This window comes from Parus major, chromosome 1A, assembly GCF_001522545.3.
Source record: "Parus major isolate Abel chromosome 1A, Parus_major1.1, whole genome shotgun sequence".
Classification (NCBI taxonomy): Eukaryota; Metazoa; Chordata; class Aves; order Passeriformes; family Paridae; genus Parus; species Parus major.
Window position 1 is genome coordinate 21,226,059 of NC_031773.1, and position 23,092 is coordinate 21,249,150.

Genomic DNA, 23,092 nt, shown 5'->3' on the forward strand with positions numbered 1-23,092 from the left:
GATCCACTTATTCTAGAAAAATTTGGATGCATCTGTAACAAGAACTTGTACCTTTCAGTTCTTTAACATTGCATTTGTTTATGCAAATACATGCAAAGTCAGGACATAAAATATTAAATTAATGCTTGCAAATGCAGGTTTTGTTCATGGCTTAAAACAGTGCTCTTAAAGTATTACAAAATGTTTCCAGTAGCATTTATGACTTCATTATATATTTATCCAAGAGTCAAAACCTGATGATGACTCACATTAATTTCCAGCATGCAAAATTGCTTTATTATGAAACTTCACCTTCAGAAATTGGATGATTTTAGCAGGTAAAACTCTCTAGTTCCATTTCATTTTTACCTCACAGCACCATCACAGTAAAGGAGTATATTGACCCACTGTGGCTAATGTATCTGAAATTTCTTATTTGATATAGAGAATTATTCAGGTTAATTTACCAAGCCAGTTGGATTTCTCTTACCCATGGTGGATTAGACTATGGTTTCAGAATCCCCAGGCCCATTCAAAACACTTCATTGGCACACTGAGTCTAATTTTTCACTTTCAATGAAATTTTCCATTTTCAGTCTTTCAGTCAGCAGGTTATATGACAGCAGAATGTAACTGGTGGCTGAGGTAAAACTGTACTGGCAAAGCACAGTTCATCCATTCAGAAGTGTGCATGTTGGTCTATGCCTCACAACCATGACCCTGTGCTAGGTACAGTGCTTACACATGTAGTACCTGATAACACTTGCCTCAGGAATGAAATAATTTAAGTTTTAAATGAAGAAGATCAAAACCAATATGCTTCGGTCTCTAGACCTCTGCGCCTCCAAAACACAATGTTAAAATCTCTAATTTTTTTTTTTCACATTCAGGAAGACTGTCTTTTTATTACTGCAAGCTGGGTTTGTGTATTCCACCTTATGCCATGAACCAATTACCTGGTATTTCAGCAAAGCATCCCATAATACTCAGCTTGCAAACAGTTGCTAGCCCTAAGCTCTGAGTACCTGATTTACATGCAGCCTTCCTTCCACAAAAGCTTTGAATATCCATTTTTGACCACACATGCAGTCAGCTGTTTGAGAATGCTGGGGGCACACAGATGGTGCAGCAGAGGGGAGGCAGCAGGAGCAGGGTAGGGTGTGTTTTGGGCAGGAGGCAGCAGGAGCAGGGTAGGGTGTGTTTTGGGCAGGAGGCAGCAGGACCAGGGTAGGATGTGTTTTGGGCAGGAGGCAGCAGGAGCAGGGTAGGATGTGTTTTGGGCAGGAGGCAGCAGGAGCAGGGTAGGGTGTGTTTTGGGCAGGAGGCTGCAGGAGCAGGGTAAGGGTGTGTTTTGGGCAGGAGGCTGCAGGAGCAGGGTAGGGTGTGTTTTGGGCAGGAGGCAGCAGGAGCAGTAGGAGGCTAGCCAGGGCTCACAGTGCTAGGCAGGGCTCCTGTACAGGTCTGCATGGGGAGAAAGGCTTTGCCAGCTGGGAAGTCACAAGAGCAAAGCACATGAATTGAGATGACTACACACAGGTATCTCACATGTTAAGGGAGAGAAACAACAGGTATGAATCATCTGACATGCCAAGTCTGTGCTGTTTTTCCAAACAAAATATCCATCAAGGGTGACCTGTGGATGCTGCAGCAGCTGCACAGTGCATGGGTGCTCTGTGCAGCCTAGGGAAGAGCTATATCCTCTGATATCCTAAACAAACCCCATTTGCTATCCTTTAAAGACTGCCCTCTGCTCACCAGGAATCGAGGAGGTTTATCCTTGCAGTCCTCTAACTACAATATTAAAAAATGGATCGAGCTTGAACATAAAATACTGTATTGATTGATCTTGTGCTTGAATTTTGCACTACAATCTCTGTAAGTGGGAGTCTTCATTATAAATCTCATTTTGAAAGGTTCATGATTACCTTGTTTCAATTCTCTCTAGGCTTAAAACTTGTTAGATATGTTTTACACTAGAAGATAAAAACTGTCTTGAAAATGAGAAAGAGAGTGAGAGAAATAAAAAGAATGGTGTAATTTTCCTTAACTACAGGAACATATTTTGAATCAAATTTAAGACTGAAATCTGACAGTCCTTACTTTTCATAGTTCGGTATTTTTGAAACAGTAACTTAAGCAATTGAAAATGTAAGAGCCTACATACATCCATAAAAACTTACTTCCTGCATGTTGGGCAAAAGATACCAAGGACAAATTTTCAGTGTTACTGAAAACTGAAATTACTTATACGTAAGAACCTAAGAGGCTAATGGTGAATTTTCCATTGTTCTTTTTAAGGAGGCAATGGTCATGAAGAATTTCAGGACATATCTTTCTCACTCGTTCAAATGAGAAAGACAAAATGACTGAGTTTTTAGGAGAGTCAGGATGGGACTTGGAAAGGATTATCAAGTGTTCACAAGCACAGGGTGAAAGTTCATGTGCAGCAGATATCCATCTCTATAGATTCTTTCCCACATAATGTACTGTGCCTTATTTCAGCCTTTCTGTCTGTTTTTCAGATTTGCTAGTACAATAATGTCGAGATGATTAATGAGCACCTAACAATTTACAGGCCTAGCCTTCATCAAATAAGTCAGGTCTCAGGCTGAGGTTTTAAGGATAAGGACTTTCTCTTTCCAAAAGTAATAGATGTGTTCTATTACTAAGTAGATTAAAATACTAGTAAAATAGATGAAAACACTCTCCTATTGTAAAGTTCCTGTATTTTTCAGATTCCATTATCTACACTTTAGCAGTTGCTTAGGCACATGGTAAGTGCTATACAGACACGTGAGACTCTAAAATTGTAACAATGAAGACAAAAATATCAGAGTGAAATAAGTTATTCAATAGACAGTTTTGCTTACCTGTATATGACCAATCAATCTCTTCAATCAATTTCCTCTGTTGTCTATAGTATCCGTACACCAAATCTGCAAAACAGTAATAATTTACAATATTAAAGCCAGAAGCCTAACAGGACCTTGAAGTGTTGATGACATGCCCCCCCACTCCAAGATAATCACTCTTTTAATTAATGATAAATAATTTAATTTGTCCTTATCTTGGACCTCCAATGATAAGTACTGGTTAAACAGAATCTGAGTATCATTAACATTGTAGCATATTAAGGATACAAGCAAGGCAAACAGAAGATCTTCCTTCCTTCCTGCCTTCCTTCCTGCCTTCCTTCCTGCCTGCCTGCCTTCCTGCCTGCCTTCCTGCCTTCCTTCCTTCCTGCCTTCCTTCCTTCCTGCCTTCCTTCCTTCCTTCCTGTCTTCCTGCCTGCCTGCCTTCCTGTCTTCCTTCCCTCCTGCCTTCCTTCCTTCCTGCCTTCCTTCCTTCCTGCCTTCCTGCCTTCCCTTTTAAAATTAATAAAAGTCTCCCTTGAAGAAATCCAGTTTTGAGATGTCCTTTGAAAGAACTTTTCTAGATAACCAGGATGTCAATGACAGTTAAACTTCTGCTTCAGTGTAGTCATGACTTTACATCCTTTTTGTAACTTTGTACTGCTGATACAAGATAAATGATAAAGATAATGAATAAAATATTCTATAATATCACTTCATTGTGTTCTATCACTGGAATAATTATAAATAAAGTATTACTTGTATGTCCATAAATCTGATGGAGAAAGGTTAGATACTAATCACTTTAAAATTATTTATATTTTTCTAGAGAGAAATACCAAACTCTATGAATGGTCATTGACTTACTCAGACTACTGAATAACCTTCACTATTATTCTTTTTATGCCAGTCCTAGAGAAATTCTGGCAACACCGTGATATGGGCAAATAGATGACTATGCCCCCTAATAATTACTAAAGCATGTAAATTGCAGATACATGTTTTTTTGAGATCATAATTTCAAGAGCCATAATGTTAACCAACCTCATTACTATTTTAGAAAATAGCTTATCTAAGAAAAGCTTATCTAAGAAATATTTGCCCTTGAGCATGTTGAACACATATATGGGTTGTTTCCTTGAGAAAATGTCACAGAATTCGCTCATATTCTGCAGTAAATGATTTAATGAAGCAGTTTCATAACATCCATTTCTTCTTCTTTCATGCAAAAATGTAGTACTGATCACAGGATGTTAAATCATAATTGCTATTTGCAAGTTTACATGTTTGTGTGTCTTACAGTGACTTTCTGCTATCTGAAGTCCATGTTTTATTAATTTCACCAGACTTCTACTTCCTCCATGTGGTGCGATTGTCCTTTAATATTTTTTCTCTTCTCCTTCTCTCTCCCTGCCAAAAAACACCGAACTATGCCTTGTAACAATTCACAACATTCACTCCTGACTGAGATCAAACCTCACAGACAAGTAAGGGCAGTGGAAAAGGATTTACATGCACCAAAGTTGTCTTTGGACCACATTTCCAAGTCAATGTGCATTGTGCCTGCTCCTTCAATTAATTATGGAACAGAAAGCTGTGTAAGTTGTGATTCATGGCTGTTAGTTGATGTCTCCAGTTTCCTTCTTTATCCATTGTCCTCCTAATTGTTACTTCCCGCATTCCACAATCAGTTGAGCAGCCACATGCAAACTAAGCAAGGCCTGGGCATGAGAGCTTCCCACTACTTTTTAAATTTCACAGGGAGTCCTGATGAACAAAGAGTGACAGTTTCAATGAGTAAGAAAAAAAAAAAGGGCAAGGTTCACTGTGTTTGGTGCATTACACACTTACAGACCCAGCAAATCTTACAGTAAATCTTTAAAGATTCTAGGAGGTGTCAGGAGTTGACACACCTCCTTTCCTCTGTTATTGTCCAGCTGTGTGCCCACAGCCTCTCCATAGCACACTCACAGCCATGAACCTTCTTGTATCTGCAGGGACTCTCAGTGATTTTGGTCTCATCTCTTTACACTTTAAAAATGTGGCAAAACTGGGGAAGAAAAGCAAATTTCATGTGGGAAATGACGGAAGATTCATAGCTAGCGTGCGTGGTGGAGGAAAGTGCTGTGTGAGGTCAAGCCACGCAGCAACTGTTCCTTTGAGCTGCTGATGTAAATTGCCCTGGGAAACACAACCATGCATTCTACTGCTGTGCAAACTGTCAGTGTTCAACAGCTAACAGTGTACAGACCAGCTGGAAGGAAATTATTTTATTTTTCAGTTTTATTTAAAGCTAGGAAATCAACATCCCTTTTGCTGATGATATATGACAGCAGGTACTTCTGTTTAAATACTATTTAAATTCCTTGCACTTAATTTAAATGAATATGGGAAGAATGAAGAAGGCAAATCTGATGTCAAGTTTGTGGTTTTATACGTAAATCTATGAAACTGATTGAGCTTGATCAACTTGACAGTCTGCATGACTCCTGTGACAGACTGAAGTCTCCAGCCAATGCCGAAAATAATTTGAATTTTATTGGATGAGGTGCTGCTTTATGAAGCAAAAAATACCAAATACTCTTTTTTGTTTCTAGGAAGCAATTGAACGTGTTTCCATAAACTGTTAATTTTTTCACAGAACAGGGCAGCTTGGTTTTGGGATCATGTTTTAAACAGTTTTATAGTTATCTTTCTATGCCTATTAAGTAGACATGCAAGATATCATTAAATGCTTTCCCTACCCCCACTTTTACTACCCTCCTTCAAAGTCAAATGTTTCTGTCTGAGGCTGTAAGACTTGTTTTTGTTTTTTTTTATTCTGTTGAAACAGTATGTGTCCCAGTGCCCAAGGCCCATGAAATCAGAAATAATGGTTGCAAATGCTCCCCTGCTATTCATGGGTAGCAGGACTGACTGATTTGTGACTGACCCTGTCTCATGTTCAGTCACAAGGGCAAAGAAAGAACATGATCTCTGGTTAAAGCATAGTGCTAGGGGTAATAAGATCTTGCAGATACTTTTTCCTGTTTATAAAGTATGAATAACTAGATTTTCTTCTTTCTGAAATGAGTCTCATATTCCTTTTGTACTTCCTGGCCTCCGTTGAGTTTCTTTTGATTGAGTGCTGTGAATGAAACATCCTAATCCTCAGTATGTTTATGCATATCTAAAGGTGAAAAATTACTAGCTTTAGTAATTAACAGAAAGAATTTTCTGTGAGAGAGATCCTTTTGATTTGACACTGTGCCACCAAAAAAGAGTCAGAGAAGAGGAAATAGAACCTTAAATCTCTGGGTTCTGTTGGGGAAATTCCTCTCAGAGATGCTGAGGAAACAAGCTCCAAGAATCCACCAGAGATCCCTCTCCTAAGCCTTGGTATAAAAGGGCTTTCTAAGGACAGTGCTCAAGAGTCTGAGGATGCTGCACTTCACGTGCTGCTTTGCTACAGAGGGTACAAGATCAGGCATAATCTGGGACTGACATTTATATCAGGATACTGTAATTTTACCCTTTATGTCCTTTGTCCCACAGCAGTATCAGGATATACCAGCTGCCAGACTCAAGAGGAAAAAGGAACAACCTCCTTGTGCTTTTACCTCCTCTCAAGCCTCAACTCGTGAGTTGCACCTGCAGTGGATCTGGCATTTATGAGATTCTGACACCAGAATGACTTATTTATGGGAACTGGGACACATTAAGTAATGTCAGCATTAGATCTACAAATAGGACACCGGTGTTCTGGATGTAGAGTATGGGTAGACATTATGAACTATGCATTTAAATTACAAACATGATTTGGTCCTGGAATACTCGGTCCACTCAATATTTTCCTCCTAAAATCTAATTTGAGTGCAAAGAGGATAGATTCTAAAGTCATAACCATTCATCTGGTATAAGTGGATAATGGCAATGCTGTACATGGAGTACAAAGTCATGGAGATAAAGGTATTAAAATTCCAATTTACATGGGGAAGGTTCAATGAATGGTTCTTAGGCCAAGGAAGTGCACAGGACCTCTCAGAATAACAGCAAGGATGAACAATCAGTGAAAACTGCCATAATCTTCTCTTTGAGAAACACAGAAACGCTTGTTTCAAGCAAATTGTGTCTCATGAGAGCTCAGCTGTGTACACTAGAATTACTGACTACAGAAGTGGGAAGCTATGAATATCAGAGGATTACACGGGTTTAGAAATTATTTAAAAATCTGTGGAGGAGAAATCCACAAACACTTCTCAAACACAGTGACACCACTTTTGGCTTACTAAGTCTATTGTTGAAATTGGGAGGATTATACTGGGAAACTCTCATTTCATATTTTCCCTCTTCTAATCCACTTGCCTTGTCAGTTGGCATTGGTTATTATCAGAAACATGTTATCAGACAAATGGTTTATTTGTAGATTAAGATATGTGTATCTTCACTGGAGAAGAATTAGGAATTGTAGAACAAACTGAAATGGTATGGTAATAGCAATGCTTATACAGGGTAGCAGAAAGAGAATCTCTGCATGGTGACTTGGCTAGTAAGTGGGACAACAGGCAAAATTGTTGCAAAGAAGTCAGAGAGAGGAAGACAAACTGCAAAAATGGCATAATAATAATAATAAATTTTTAGAAAAGAAGCTACATGTAATTAACAAGAGTTGCTCAGTGCTTGTCAAATAAGAAAAGAATACAATTAAATAGATTGGATAGAGTTTCATTATACAGGTTCTGCTTCTGAGAACGTTAAACACAGGTAAAACTGCCAAATCACATCTGATGATAAATGGATTGCTTCTTCCACAATTTTAATTTACTTATTTGAGCCTCTTTCATTGACAGAAAGGTCACAGAATCCACTTCCATATCTTTCATCGATCTTATGATGGTGTAGCTTCATTGCCTCAAACTGAAATAACTGTAATTTACACTGACAGAGGAAACTAAAAGATTCAGAACACAACCTGGTAACAGTCCTGAAGTTTTAAAAGACAGTAGCTAACTATAAATCCCTTTAACATAATGATATACATTTGCCTGAGTAAGGTCTCCCTCTTCTTATGAATATATTTAATTCTGTAATGCTATCTTTAAAGTTCTTAATAACGCAAAAATACTTTAATAACCCACCTGTATGATCTCATATATTCTTTTTCCCTGAATGTCAAAGTGTCTAAGTCTTCTGTCAAGACCTGTCTGAGAAGACCTGTCTCACACCCTTATTGAAATATAATTTTTTTTTTAACCCACAGTTTCTTCTATGTAGGCTTATATCAAGCTTTGGTACATGATTGGGTATACATAAAGAGAGTCAGTCCCATCACACTTGAGTGTAAGCTGCTAATTCCAACACACATTGACAAGTGAGACTCTTCCTGCACTAAATATAAAGGCAGAATAAAATTCTTCTTATCATTTGGCCATTGTTGTCCTTATTTACTAACACAAATTGTGTTTAAGATAAAAAAATTAGAAGAAAAACTAGAAGAAAAAGACTGATTGATTTAATTTAAAAGTAGCTAATATTAAGCACCAGAGTATTAACAGGCACACTGCTTACTCCACCTGTCACAGCTTTACAGGGAATAGTGCCATGAATAATACCTATGGAATCTGCTAAGGTTCATAAATCACATTTCATCATTATTTTCTAATGCATTTGTACATGCAAAGGTAACATGGACTCCAGTTTGACCAATTTAGGTTCTATTCTGGAATTTTACATGAGTTTTACATGAGGTTTAGAGTGGCCCTGAAATTCCTAAGCAGCCAGTGGAAATTGGGAGGGATACTCTAGGGTATGATTCAACATGGTTAAATTACTGTCTGCCTCCTTCAATCTGACTACAAGCAAAGTAGTAGGAAATGTTAGATGTCTCCTTCCACCTGGGATCTTGTACACCCAACCAGTCTGATTGTGTTCCGCCTCCCACACAGCCATTTCCCAACAGCTGAAGCACTGTCTGTAGCAAACTTTAAGGCTTCTCTGGTCACTGACATAGCATTCAGGAGTCTGCTCACTGAAGCCAAGGTAACAGGACAGCTTTCATCTGGGGGAGTGGTACTTACCAGGGTTTATGTTGAGCAGGCACAGGTGAGTGAAATGAAGTGCCTGTGAAGCCCCTGGGCTAAACACGAGGATTTATCAATAATTTAGGGACCTGCAGAGTGAGATAGCCTTGCAAAACTACAGGACTAGATTGCTGCCGAAGCACTTAAAAATGTGTCCAAAGCCAAAACCAGGAGGGACTTAGGAAGACTGTAATTCCCCAAAAATTTTATACCACTGCCCCATGAATGAACAGAGGCAAGGTGGTGTTTATGATAGAAATTGGAACTGATACTGAAAAAAAGCAGGTGCAGGGGAGTGATTCCTAAGACATACTGTTTTATAACTCTGTTGCTACCCAGATTCTTTTACCCCATACCCAGAGAGTCTTTTAATGCAACACACGTAAATTCATGGAATTATACAAATAAAAAGTAAATCCAGACCAGACATGAAAAAACAAGAAATGTATCAAGTCAGGGAAACTATAGACATTTGATTTCAAAATTAATTTATTTCTCTTGCAGCAGTACCAGAGAAGTAAGAAAAGGATAAAAACAACTGAACTTTGTTTAAACATAAATAGTATAGGTAACGCAATTTTATTTGCATAATCCTCTTCAACATTCCAGGTATTCCAATAACTTAAATGATCCCAATTTCTAGCAAAATCCTGTGTACCGTAATAATTATGAATGAAGGATATGTGCTTTGCTTCTTATATTTCAGACCTAAATGTAAAAACATTCACAATTCCCTTTCCCACAAACAAGAAGCATTGCAATAAAAGTGCAATGAAAAATAAAACAAATTTAACTCTTATATCCAAAATCCCAGAGTTCATATTTAACTGACTTTTGGAAAGCTGTGGGTTTTTAAAAATTACTATATTTCTTCAATGCCTCTCTGTCTGTTAATATTAGAAGCTACCAACCAGTAAAGCTCTAAATCTTTGGCAATATTTATCTAAAACCCCTGAGAGTAAACCTTAGCAAGCCACCTCAAAGGATCATTTACTGAAATAAATGCTTTTTTATCACAGTAGGGATTGTGAAGTTGGGCTGTTAGAAATTTTGTCTTTTGCAATATATTTCAATGGCTAAAATCATCTTGGGGACCTGAATGAACAGCTTTAGACTGGATCCTTTGAAGATGTTGGTGGAGGGGGTATTGAGAGAAAGATAATTCCTTACAGGAGAAAGTATTTAATTATTATATATTTTCCTTTCCCATTTATTAGATGCTGGAATTGCAAATTCTACTCAATCATTATCCCTCCAGTCATATTACAGTCTCAATTAAATTATTTTTCAATAACCATGGGGAAGAGAGAGGTTGCTCTGGATGATTTTCTTGTAAGTATTCAAATAAATCTAGGGATTATGCCACATGCTTTTTATAACACAATACCAACATCATTCTACTCCCTTGAGGAAACTACACACCACAACATCAAGTCTGAAAAATTCCAAAGCTCATCACGAAAACCCAATAGCAACTGCATATCTCTAAAAATATCTGTCTCAACTTCATAAAAAATACACAAACATAATGAAAAAACAAATAAAAACACGTAAACCAATATACAACCTGGCATTTTTTGACAAATCCTAACAATTATATTCTATATGTGCATCAGTACGTCCGCATAAATGTTCATCTATAAGGATTTGTCAAAAAGGACTATTTAAATACATACACACATATTGTTCTTCCTTATGATAACATCATGATTCAAATCTCATGTTTACTCTTTTCCTTTAGCCATTTCTTTATTGCAACTCATCACAGAAGCACGTAATTAAAAAAAAAAACCAAAACAACAGTTTTTCATGATCGATGGAGACAGCAGAGAAATGTGTGACAAACACTGGCACAATAGAAACAGAAACCAAAGTCAAAGCAAAGACAATTATGAGTTTATGTTATGGTTTTGTAATAATTTTCTTTTTTTTACTAGAATGCAGCAGAAATATTAATAAGGTGGCATTAAAGGAAATCACAGAGCAAATAATCAGAATAATGCAATTACTTTAAAATTCATTTGTGATACTGTATTTAACAATACACTGAGTTGATAGAAAATTTATGCTGTCTTTTACCCTACTGGTTCCCTCTGTCCTGCCTTGTACTTGCCTTTTGGGTGCTCTTAAGGAGCAATTACCCCAGAGATCCACCTCTTGCCAGTCTGAGGAAAAAGAATCTGTCTCCTGGTATTCATGGAGTTTTCAAGCCAGTAGGATAAAGTGAAAAGGAGAATGAGCACTGAAAAGTGAAAAGGAGCTTAACACTTCAAATGCATCCTTTTAGCCTATTCTGATAACACTCAATTTTTAAAGATACCTGAAAGATCATTTATTTTTTTAAATTAGAAATATGTGTTAGATATGAAAAAGGCTCCAGGCTGCTCCCTGCTATCCAGACTAAAATTCTCAGCAAACTCTAAAGCAGAATTTTTAGCATTCAGAAGATTTTCAGGGAAAGAAGTGAAGTATCTGCAAAGTCAGGCATTTATTTCTTAGCATTTTCAAGACTTGGGTGTCTGTTTTTTGCCTAAGTGTCACTTTTCAGTCTGACTCCTGCTGTATAAAATTACAAAAGCCTTTGGAAATTCATTGTTTAATAAGCTGAACCACACCTGTTGACTCTAAGTACAGTCCAAATACAATCTCTAAGTGAGATTTCACCACGATATATTTGAAATGTGTGTTGAATTAAACCTCTATGGCACAACCTAAACCAGGAAATTACTAGAAAAAAGAAGTACATGTCACACAGATCAGAAAAAAAAAATGTTTAGTGCACTCAGCCAGAATTTTTCCCAGATCTTTGAGCTCTGGCAGGTGGAAGGGGCTGTTTGTTGAGGGTCTGGTGCTGTTGGGTAGGGCTGAGGTTCCCATAATGCTCATCCAGACCTCACAGCTACCAACAACACACAGTCCCAAGTTTAATTAGTATGGCCTCTGCTTTTGGTGGGACATCATTTTAACATTTCACTTCAGCTATTCAGAAGTTCATTTCAAAAACTTAAAAGTCAGTATGGACAGATTAAATGACATTGTTTTAGCTTCTTATTACTTTGGGAAGTTATATGAAAGAGTACCAAAAAAAGAGGATGGCTTGAAGCTCCAGAGGATGGTCTGGGCTTTCCTCCGTGTTTCCCAACTCCTGCACCATGCAGGTAGAGTGCTGCACCACTGCTATATTTTCATACAATCCAGGCACTGAGAGCTCACACTAGGTTTTTGCTGACCAGCATGTTTTACTTGTGTTTTAAGAAGCTCAGTATCTGGTTCCCTACCTCATCAAACACACACAAATATGGTGTATTGTTCTACAGAGCAATACTTTTACTTTCCCAGATTGCTGAAAACAATTGCTGAAAACATTGGAGCATTGATTGCTCCTGGATGTGACTGCTTATTGTAGCCAACTACGACAATATTGACACTTGATTTTTTTTCTTTTCTGAAACAGATTTAATTTTTAAAAAGAGAAGGGGATGGATATCAAATAAAATAAGGTCAGGGAGGCCAATTTGAAATCTATTTTCTTCACATTTGCTTTCTTGACTCCATTTTTAATTCTCTTTTCCTACTTGTTATCTACTCTGTAGTGACCATTTGATATAGTTTTAGGTCAAAGTCTGTCTCATGGTTTTATGTATGCTCAAGACAGGAAGGAAACAGGAATCTCATCCTAGTCCTATATCAATCACCTACAAAACTGGAACTTCAACAACAATTTTGGAATTCAGATACTAATAATATTTGGAAGTAGAGAGTGAGATGTTTCAATCAGATGTTTTGCATGATCTATATAGTCATGTATCTTGTTCCCATCTATGCAATCAACAAGCCCTTCATCTTGGAGTGGTACAGTAAATCTTACTGGGAGCCAATGTAAGGCCCACATGAATGCAGACTGAACAGAAACCCACTATACAGTGGCATACAACCATCACCCACCCTTCCTCCTAATGTCTACCTTATGCACTGTAGTGGTTTAGATTTGCTAATTTTAGTTTTTTGGGTTTTTTTTTTTTACATAACAGTTTTATGTAACAGTTATAGCAGACAATGCAGATTTGTGGTTTCAGAAAAACAAGCCCACAACATTATTTTGTTAGTTCATATTCTTTCAGTTCTAGTGCCAGATGAATTCTGTCAGGAGACATAAACTGTGTTAAGCAAGATTTAACCCAAAATGTGGAAATAATAGCCCCATATGATGATAGAAATATGGTTTGAAAAATCACTGTAAACATGAAATTTCACCTTCCTGCAACAACCATTTCTCCATATAATCCAATCTAAGACAGTAAAAAGCATTTTCACAGGTCTCAGGTGGTGGTGGCACTCATGAAAAGCCTTAATTTGTGCACTGAACCACAAAATGGAGGTTCTGACCTCTTGTTACTTGGAATCCTACACTAAGTGTGTAACACAGTTTGAACTGAGAATCCCATTGCAGAACTCCTCTTAGGCTCCCATTAGTTCAATACAACTGAAAGTTCATACTTGTGGCAGTCAGCTGTCAACACTCAATAACCAACTGCAAATTGACTGTGACTTTCTAATAGTGAGAAATTAAATCTTCGAAACAGAAATCTGGGAGCCTGGGAATGTCACCATGATTCATAGGCAAATTTGTATTACAAACCAAACACTGAAAGGTGAAGAAGTTAAATACAATGTACCTAACTACAAAAACATGCAATTATTCATGCACCCAGACTGAATTATTTTTATAGCTAAGTAATAAATTAATTAATTGCTCCATTAATTAATAGCAACCAGAATCAAGAAAACATTATCTAAAAATGTATGGTAAGTCAGTAGCCATGAACATGCTTGAATCTCATACTCAGGTTTCAATGCACTAAAGAGGCTTGTGAATTTACACCAGGACTGATGAAGTCATTCCCTCATTGGGAATTCACCTGCCTAAACTCTTAGCTGGTTCAGATCTCAACTTCCCACAGAACTAAGAGATTTTTGGTTCTTCAGTGATGAAGAATTAGTACCAGAAGAGGATTTTAACACTGAACTCTCACTGCAGGCTCCCCAAATCCTCAAAGCCCTTGATAAACACAGTCTGTCCTTGGTTTAGGTGTAGAGCAATAAAACCATGGGTAAAGGCATTAATTAGCAGCTTGTGAAGCATGTCTGCCTGTCCCCCTTTCTCTTATGAATATTTATATAAAGGTTTTATGGTACGGGGGGAAAACTTCAATAGGCTGGATTCAGAGTGTCTGCTGTGAGTACTTGTTGGGCACATAATTAGGGCGCTTTGTCCTAGGGCCATTTAGACACTTCTGCCATTGTGCTAGGGAGGAAGCCCAACTCACATATCACGCCTAGTAATGCAGAGTTATGAATAGGGAACGGCCTGGAAGTTTATGTATAGCCTTGCAAGAACCTCTCTCCCTGCCTGTTTTCTTATAAATGCTTCAATTTAAGGGTGCAGGCCCAAACAGACAAAATGAACAGAGTGGTAAAACTCACTTTGAGTGAACAAGGAAGGTTTAAACTTCTAGGCACAGGAGATTGCCATGAGGAAATTAAAACTGCTGAGAGGAGAGGAACATGCAGCTGACTCTAAAAGAACAAGTCTGAGCCCTAATAACAGATACACTATAAACATATATAAAAATATATATTTTATGCATAAATATATATATATATATATATACACGTGGCTGTGTCACAAAGGCTAACAAAGAAAAGCAAATTGAATTCCTAAGGGAGAAAAGGATGAAATAATCAGCACAGTATTACTTCAATGGCCACATGTAAAATAGGTAAATGGTGAATGTCCAGCAGGACAAAGCTTAGAGTTACAGTGCTGGTGCAAATTTGCAAAGTACCTCTTGAACACAAACAAGCCAAAGCCTTTCTTTTAATATGCACAGCAGACAGGTTACCCAGTGAACAGCAGAAGAGTCATTAAAGAGTGATGACGGCACCATATTTCAAACTGGCATTCAAGGGACACCATGGGTGGCAAAATAGTACAGACACCTACCTTTAGCAATTAAATGCATGAGATCTTTACAGAGTTCCCCAAGATAAAATATTTCCATCTTAAATAGCAATGCAACATTTCTTGAAAACATCTACTAAGTTTCCAGAAAGGGAAACAGTTATAAGATCAAAGAGGATATGGCAAAGCGTTGTGGTGAACTGAGGTTTCATTTAATCAGATTGGGTAAGACTATGGTGTCAATAAATTAAAAGAGCTGCAACAAGCAAGGAAAATGTGTAACAATGCCAAATGATGATTAGCTTTGATAAAAGTAGCAGCAAAAAGTAATTGAAAAAAAGCACCAAAAAAACCCCCTGCTTTTACTTTGTTGGGTTTAATTGACTTTATCAGCTGATAGCATATACCAGGGCATCCCTGGACAGTTAAATCAAGTTCTTCATTCAATGTACAGCTGGAGTCCAAGCATAAATTTGGAAATACTTGAAAAACGGTGAACAAAAAATATTATTGCCCCTTAAAACATTATCAGTGTGGCTTCATCTGGAAAACTGCATTCTATACTGAACTTGCCTTCTTGAAAACAATTAAGCACAATAACATGGGTGAGAGGGAACATTGATGAAAGTGGCCATGGAAAAGTTCTAGATAAGGAGATAGAAAAAGTTAAGAAAGCTTGTTCAGGGAAGAAAACAAATATAAAGAATAATGAATGTTGCTAAGATGAAGACTGGGAACTTTTGTTCCCATCTCTTTGGAAGAACAAGAACACCCGAGGCATTAATGAGGAAGCTGAAAGTAAAGCAATGAAAGGATTCACTTTATTCACATCTGTGTAGGAAATTATCACTGCAAGAAAGTGTTCAAGATAACAGCTAAATGAAGACTGAAATAACTATAAGGAGATTAGGAATACTTGGTCTTATCACAATACATTTTGAAAGCTACCTAGCATAGATGAGAAATAAGAGAAAAGATTGGGGAGTATTTAATTTCTACCTACTGTATGATTTCATGCCCATTCTTCTGAAACATCTGCACTAGCCTCTGTCACACAATACTGAATTCATGGATGACCCAACATGGCTATTCCTCCTACGTGCAGGCCACACGAAAATGATCCATGGTGTTTGAAACAGTGGCAGCATATTGCCTTGATGAAATAAAACTACTATTTAAACTTAAAATAAATATAATTTACTGTTCTGTGATGGACAATTTACTTTTATATCCAGGTAAACAAAGAAGCTAATTTTGAGAAGATTGCTGTAGCAAGTGATATGACTGACTCTTCCCTTGCTTCAATTCACAGGAGGTGTCCCTGGATGCTCTTTAGCAATGTGCCTCTTAGGTCTCTGAAATTCCATCAGAGAAGGAAAACATGACTGTGAAGTGATGTACCTAATAAAAGGAAAAATTTCAGATCCATCAGTTGCAGCTACCTTATAGAACTGGGATCCCATGATGCTTACTTTAGTGTTGCAATCTTTGTTCAAAGAGCAAATGCTGGTTTTAGACAATATTGTCTTTCTCTATCCTTTAAAGAGAATAGGGTAGAGCAGATTTTGGCCTAACCAACACTGCAGAGTACACCCTTTATGCCGTGGGCAATAGCATTTTCAAATGCTCCAATTCTGTGATTCCTCACTGTACGGGTCAACCCAATTACTCCACGAAGTTTTATTTAAGTGACTATTATTGTTAATATTGCTTTTTCCCTTGAACAGTTTCTAGAACTACTGCTTTATCCAATTGTGTTTGATGTGGAGAACCAAGAGAATAGCCTGATCTGGCCATAGATCCCTATTTCTCCTGTAAAAACATTTGAGATACTCCCTAACAGTGTACCTCTGCCTATGCTCTTATCTTTTGTTGCAACATTTAAGGATATCCTTGCTGCTATTGTCTGTTCCCATGGAGAAAGAAAACTTAAATTTCCTGTAAAAATGCCAGCCATTACAGTACTTAAGTATTTTTTCTCTGCCTGCATGAGATTGTTGTTGCTTACACTGTGGTTGTCCATCAATTGTCTTCTATCTTACACCTTGAGCAGCTACCACGTTTCCCATTCCAGTTTTAATGTCCAAACATCTCCACTGGTGGACATGCACATGGCACAGTAGTTCATATGAAAATAATTCTGTGATTTGGATGTGGATTTACAGCCCTTAAATTGGATTAGGGGTAAGTACCAGAGTTCTGCGTTAAAATATCTGTCTCTTCCCACTCTAAAGCTATTGGGTAATGCCATTTTCCAGGAAGTCCAAGAAATGTAGTTACAATGCTCTCTACATGCAGCTTCGTGCAATGATAAGGCAAATTTATTTAGCTAACATTGGTAACGTGGAAAATGTTCAAGTAGCACTTGATACTGAAAAAAAAAAAAAACAACCAAACTTTCATGAATAATAGATACTGAACTGTTTATTTTCTTACATTAGTGTATTTACTCCTTTTAACCTTGTCATCCTTCTCATCATCGAAAGCAAGCAATCCTTAATACAAATCTACCATTAATCTCTGGAAATATTCTACAGCAGATTAATTAAGATATGGAGCAGAAGGATATTTTTCACTAGCTGAAACAGATGAAGCTGAGACAAGTATTATTCAGTCTTTCAGATTAAATCTCTGCTGAATAGCCAAATAAACACAGGTTGCCTAATGATACTTCTAATATTTCTACTGTACTTTCATTTAAATGAAGGGAAAAAAAAAATCTCAAATGTTACATGACTTCTTTTAGTAAAGACAAAAGAGAAATACAGTTTTAATCACTTCATTCTTACCAGGGCTGTAAGCTTTACCACGCAAAATCATTTTGTCTGAGGTGGAGGACTACACTTGAATGCTTGTTATGTACTCTGATGCCTCACACAAGACTGAATTCCCACATTTCCCCAAAGCACTCTGTCTTGCCTATCAGGGGTGCTGGCCAGCCCTGCCCAGGCAGGACTCCCACCACAGCCAGGAAGTCAGTGAGGACAAACACTGCAGAATTCCCATTCCTAAAGGAGCTCGGTATGACTTCACTCAGCTGCCTGTGGCTGAAGGCAGGTAATGAGCCCGGACAGCTGTGGCATTTTCATGCTTCTACATGCCCAAGTAGAGATTCTAAATTACTGCAGGACTTTTTTTCCTTTGTTCCAGGGATGTATCCATTCTTCAGCTAACTGTTAAATTTTTATGCCCCTTTACAGATGAATGATGTATTTTGATTGTAGCAGGTGACCAGTATTCAGCTCTTTCAAAGGGAAACCCTTTTAAAACAAAGTCCAGCTCTGATTAAGTTGACTATCTGAATTCAAAGCATGTCTTGACTGCTTTCTATGAAAACAACTGATCCTTTTCATGGGCTAAGGCCATTGTAACTTCCTCTACACATTGAACAGATTACCATGGACACAAATTCAGGCTCCTTCCATTCACACAAGGTCCCTGAAAATTTACATAAGTCTGCAGAGAAAACAGGCAGCCAAGCTTTCAGTGACATGAATATTGTGATGAGAGTTTCAAACAATACATACTTTTTTCTTCTAAAATACAGTTCACAGTAAAAAAATCTGAAAATTAATTAAACAGCAAGGAAAAAAATATTTTGGGTAACTGTTTCAAATGATCTTTTAAAATAAACAGTCACTATCCAACTACCTTAGACTAAGTAGCTGCAAAATTTAAAGTTTGGAAATATTCTATGTACAATAAAAATGCTACTCTGTTATGCCATAACAGTAAACTTTTTATGTCAAAATATTACTCTGCAAGTCACAGCAGTACATCTGTCAGGCATAAACCAAAATGAAGATGTAATACCTTCATGTGACCAATAAGGTGTCCTCAGTGTAGTCTGGCTTGGCTGACCTTGCCATAACTAGACTTACAAACATTCCTTTTTATTTTTGTTTAAAAGACACTACTGAAGTCAGTTTTGGTCTATAAGACATCACTGCCATTTTTAATTCAAGGACTCTGAAAGAGGAGAGGCCAGGAAAAGGTCTCCCAGATACTGGATTTACTGTAACTATGTTAATATATCATTATTAGGAAATAATTTTTTTAAAAAGACATTGGGAAATTAAAGGCTTCCAAATTAAAATGCTCCTACTGTAGGATATTTTGCTCTTAAATTACATGAATCCTTTCCAAAATGTTTCCCTGAAAAGCAGCAATGCACCTCCTACCTCTTGAGGAAAAAATCAGATCTTTATGAGGAATCTGGATTGGTCCTGTTGGGCTAACCTTCTGGTCAAGTGTATATATTATAGCATGAAGGTCAGTGTCTTACCTGAACAATCTCTCACTCCAAAAGCACTGAGGAATGCACAGTGCATCCAAAATGCTTCAGTTTATATTTCTGACTTTATTGTCATCTAATCTTCAGTCTTCCACCCTTCTGAGTCCATCTAGGGCTAACTGACATCATGTTTTCCCTCCACAAAAACCTCTCTCTTCTGGTTTCCAAATCTTTTTCATCAGCTTCTGCTCCTAAAGAAACCCTTTCCTAGGACTCGGCTGTGCACAAGTGGAGGAATTTTCAATAATGAAAATTGTGGGGTTTTCCTAACAGAATCACACAGAAGTTTTAAGTTGAACAGTATTTTCATAGTAAAGACCTTTCCATCTAACAGTACTCATGGGGTTTAATGAAAGGCAATGCTTTCCCTTATCTGAAGCCTATTTCTTTAGAGCCCATAAAGATAATAACAAAGTGAAGAGATCTCTCTTTTATATTTAAGGATAGAAGTTTTACAGAGTTCAGAGTTAATTGCTAGTTTCTTTGACAAGTCCTGAGTACTTTTAAATCAGACTACCATGTAACTCTTTTAATTGTAAAGCTCCTTCTTATCTCCCTTACACACTCAAGCCTCTCCACAAGAAACTGTAGCTCCATTAAAGAAACGGGAAGTGTTGCCACTGATTTTGATGAGATCAAGTTCAGGTATGACCTGAGAGTACAAAAAAATTCAATTCTTCAATTCAAATACCTTGAACACAATTTCCACAAATGAAATGAAAGAAATTTTTCTCTTATCCTATTCTCCTTCCAAGCAAAGCACCTCTTATGCTCTAAATCTGCTAATCCTGACACAGGGTATAAGAATGATTTCCAAACAATAAAATACATTCCTTAGTAAAGGAAAATAGGGAAATTAATAAGAGGCATTGGTTACTCTGAGTAAATTGTTCAACCATATATTCTGTGTGGGAGAGCATTCTAGAATTCTTAAACTGACATCAATAATCATGCATGCATATGTATGTACTAACATCTGTCTGAGGCTTCAGTGGTAATCTTGAAGTTGTACCTTAATTTCTAATCTGAAAATGAATCTGGAAAGAAATTGAGTATCTTGACACTCATCTGAAAAAAAATCATCTTTCTTCAGCCCATAAATACCATACCACTAATAACAAATACATTTCATATGTCCACATAGCTTTCTGCAATTCAGCATTCAATACTTCACACAATAATCTCTGGTACTACGTATCATTAATTTGTAACTTCACTTTTGCCATAAGCTCCAAGGGAGTTACATCAGAGTAAGTCTTTCCATAAAAAGAAAACAACTTTTCTGTGAAAAAGCATTATATAAATCATATATGGTTTCATTTATAGGAAATGCAAATTTTCCAAGCTCCAAATGTTGATTATTTGAAGTTATATATAATTTGTGATGAAGAGTACTGTCCTTTTCCAAAGCACAGGTTCCTGCATACCAAAGCAAAATAAGAAAAGAAAACGAGAAATTAAACTTCCCCCACCCACCACCCGCTCTAAGAGAGTGCCATATGAAAGAAGCAGGAAGTAAATGCTCTCTTTAGAAAAGTAAGGCACATCTCTTGGGGGTGTGCTGGCTACATACAACTTGTGCAAGCAGTTCCTCTTTCAAGTTCTCAGGAGGCATGTATTATAGGTAACTGAATTCACCAAGACGTAGATACTGTATCAAAGTCTGCATTAGAAAAGAAATTCTTACTTTCATCCCCAAGGAGCATCTTTGGTCCTTGAATGGTTAGAATATATGGATCAGAATTAACTCTCCCTTTTCTTGTTATCTGAGGCACAACAGGGGAAAGGGCCCATTGCAGCATCAATCAAACACATCTTAAAGCTGAGATTAGAAAAAAAAAACCTAAGATTGGTCTAGCCTTCTACTGTAAATTCCAAGTTTTATGCAAATGTATCTTGGCTTTCATAGGAGATTGTAGCACTATGAAAGGATTGGGGCTTTTTATAAATACCTGAACCAATTCACTTTTGAGGCCAACATGCAGAAGATCAGAGAGTTCGTATCATTTTTATTTCTTCATTGGTAAAACTTGCTTCTGGGCTGAAGATCAAAACAAAATTATCATACCTTTCCAAAACAGGACACAAGTTTCTCATCTCTCTTTCCAGAAAAAAATTGAATCAAAACGATAGCATGTCAAGCTTAAAGTACAAAAAAATCTCAGAGCTTTTGGGAAAAACCCCCCAGAAGTCCTCTGAAAGAAGCTCTTTGTTAATTCAGAATAGGACCCAAAGTTCACTCTGCTCTCTTCTAGCTTATTTTCTTTCTTCTTTCCATTCCTAATTTTTCCCTGCAAATTTTGCTTTATTTTGTAGTTTGAAAGTTTAAGCTGTCCATTTAAACTTCCTGCCAACTACTGCTTTACATGCACCTATTTCCAGATTTCTAATGTTTTAATTGCTCTTTATGAGCTGTTCCCATACACTTACCACACAAAGGCCAGCCCGGAGCAGGGACCCATGCCTTCATGTGCTGCTAGGACACGTTCCTGTGTCGCTGATGAACCAGTGCTGGCAGTGGCTGTCAAAGCATGCAGATCCCCCTCCTGGGACCACCTTGGGAGCTCTCCAACAGCTTCCTTAGAGGCCACCTTGATTTCTCTGGTCCACTGCTGGCGGCTCTCTCTGTCCCAGAGTGGCAGACACCTGTTTGTGTGCATGCAGGGTGTCAGGTGAGCACAAAAGGCTGTGCTAGGAATAAGCTTCTCAGCTCCTACAAAAATGACAGCTAAGGGCAGGCAGCTGCCATCAAATTAACTCCCTAGGGAAAGCAAGCTGTCAGCAGTTAACTGAATGATGGATGAATTGCTCTCTGAGGCCACATATCACTTACAGATCAGTTCTCAAACATTTCCTTTTTCTTGTATCAAATCGAAGCTTTGCATTTCAAATGTACACATTTGTGCCTCCACCCACATCTCAGATTTGATTTACATCATTATGTTCCTAGTCCCCAGGGTCTCATATAGATGTTGTAATTTACCTTTATCTTTATGGTTGTCTTTTCTCAGCATACTGCTCTTATACTGGTGATTTATAGGCCGAGCCCTGTCATCATCAACAAAGCAAACTCCCTCATATCTAACCCACTTTTATATTAATTGTCACATACTCATTTTCTCAAGGCTTGTCATTATTAATTTTGTCATGATTAGATTTAGGATGAAGGAATATCTTATCTATACTGAATACAACTGTAAAATAACACTTAAACATGACAAGGGATTTTTTTTTTTAATAAACAGAGGAAATCCTATCAGTATTAATTCTGCCTACTATATAGATATGCAATAAAAGAGTTTAGAAAATAAATATGGAGAAATCACATTCTGTACTCTGCCTAGTGCATGCTTCCTAGTTTGATGTCAACTAATTGCTAAATCAAGCAGCAATGAAAGCGTTGCATTTTAATTTATCCAGAAGTGTCTGGCTTACTGCCAAAACAATGGGCTCATTGCTCTTATACAGGCAATATACTAGTACATTTATATTAGGATCAAATTTTATTAGTCCACTAAAATGTGTCTGATTTCTTATGAACTCCATATTTGCACTCAAAGAAAAGGCAATGACAGAATATAACTGTAGGAAAAAAAGTTTTTTTTATTTTATTGGTATCTTAATATCTACTTCTATGTTTATATTTATTGAGAGGCTACACTGGTGCATATTGAATAGGTCATTTTCATGCAAACACTGACTACTCCACATTTTTGGCCATTTGGCTTGTTTTGGCTTTTTTTCTTACATCAAAGAAAGCAGATGATTATCTGTAATTGGAATCAATCCTCTTCTTGAAATTGAGCTTGCTATATGGTCATTTGCAGCAATTAACTTCTTTCTAATTTCTTTCTGAGCATGCAAGTCACTTAAATGAAGGAGTAGCTCTTGGATACTAGTTCTTATCCTATGTCCTGGTTTTGGCTGGGGTAGAATTAATTTTCTT

At 37.3% G+C, this 23,092-nt stretch overlaps 1 protein-coding gene across 7 annotated transcripts in view; it reads right to left on the minus strand.

Moving 5' to 3' along the window:
• PTPRZ1 (protein tyrosine phosphatase receptor type Z1) overlaps positions 1-23,092 on the minus strand; it is a 131,338-nt gene that overhangs the window by 89,639 nt on the left and 18,607 nt on the right. For all 7 annotated transcript variants that reach the window (XM_015628531.1, XM_015628530.1, XM_015628528.1 and 4 more), the window contains exon 2: positions 2,850-2,915. In XM_015628531.1, the coding sequence (XP_015484017.1) occupies positions 2,850-2,915 (66 nt within the window). The remainder of the gene's footprint in view (positions 1-2,849; positions 2,916-23,092) is intronic.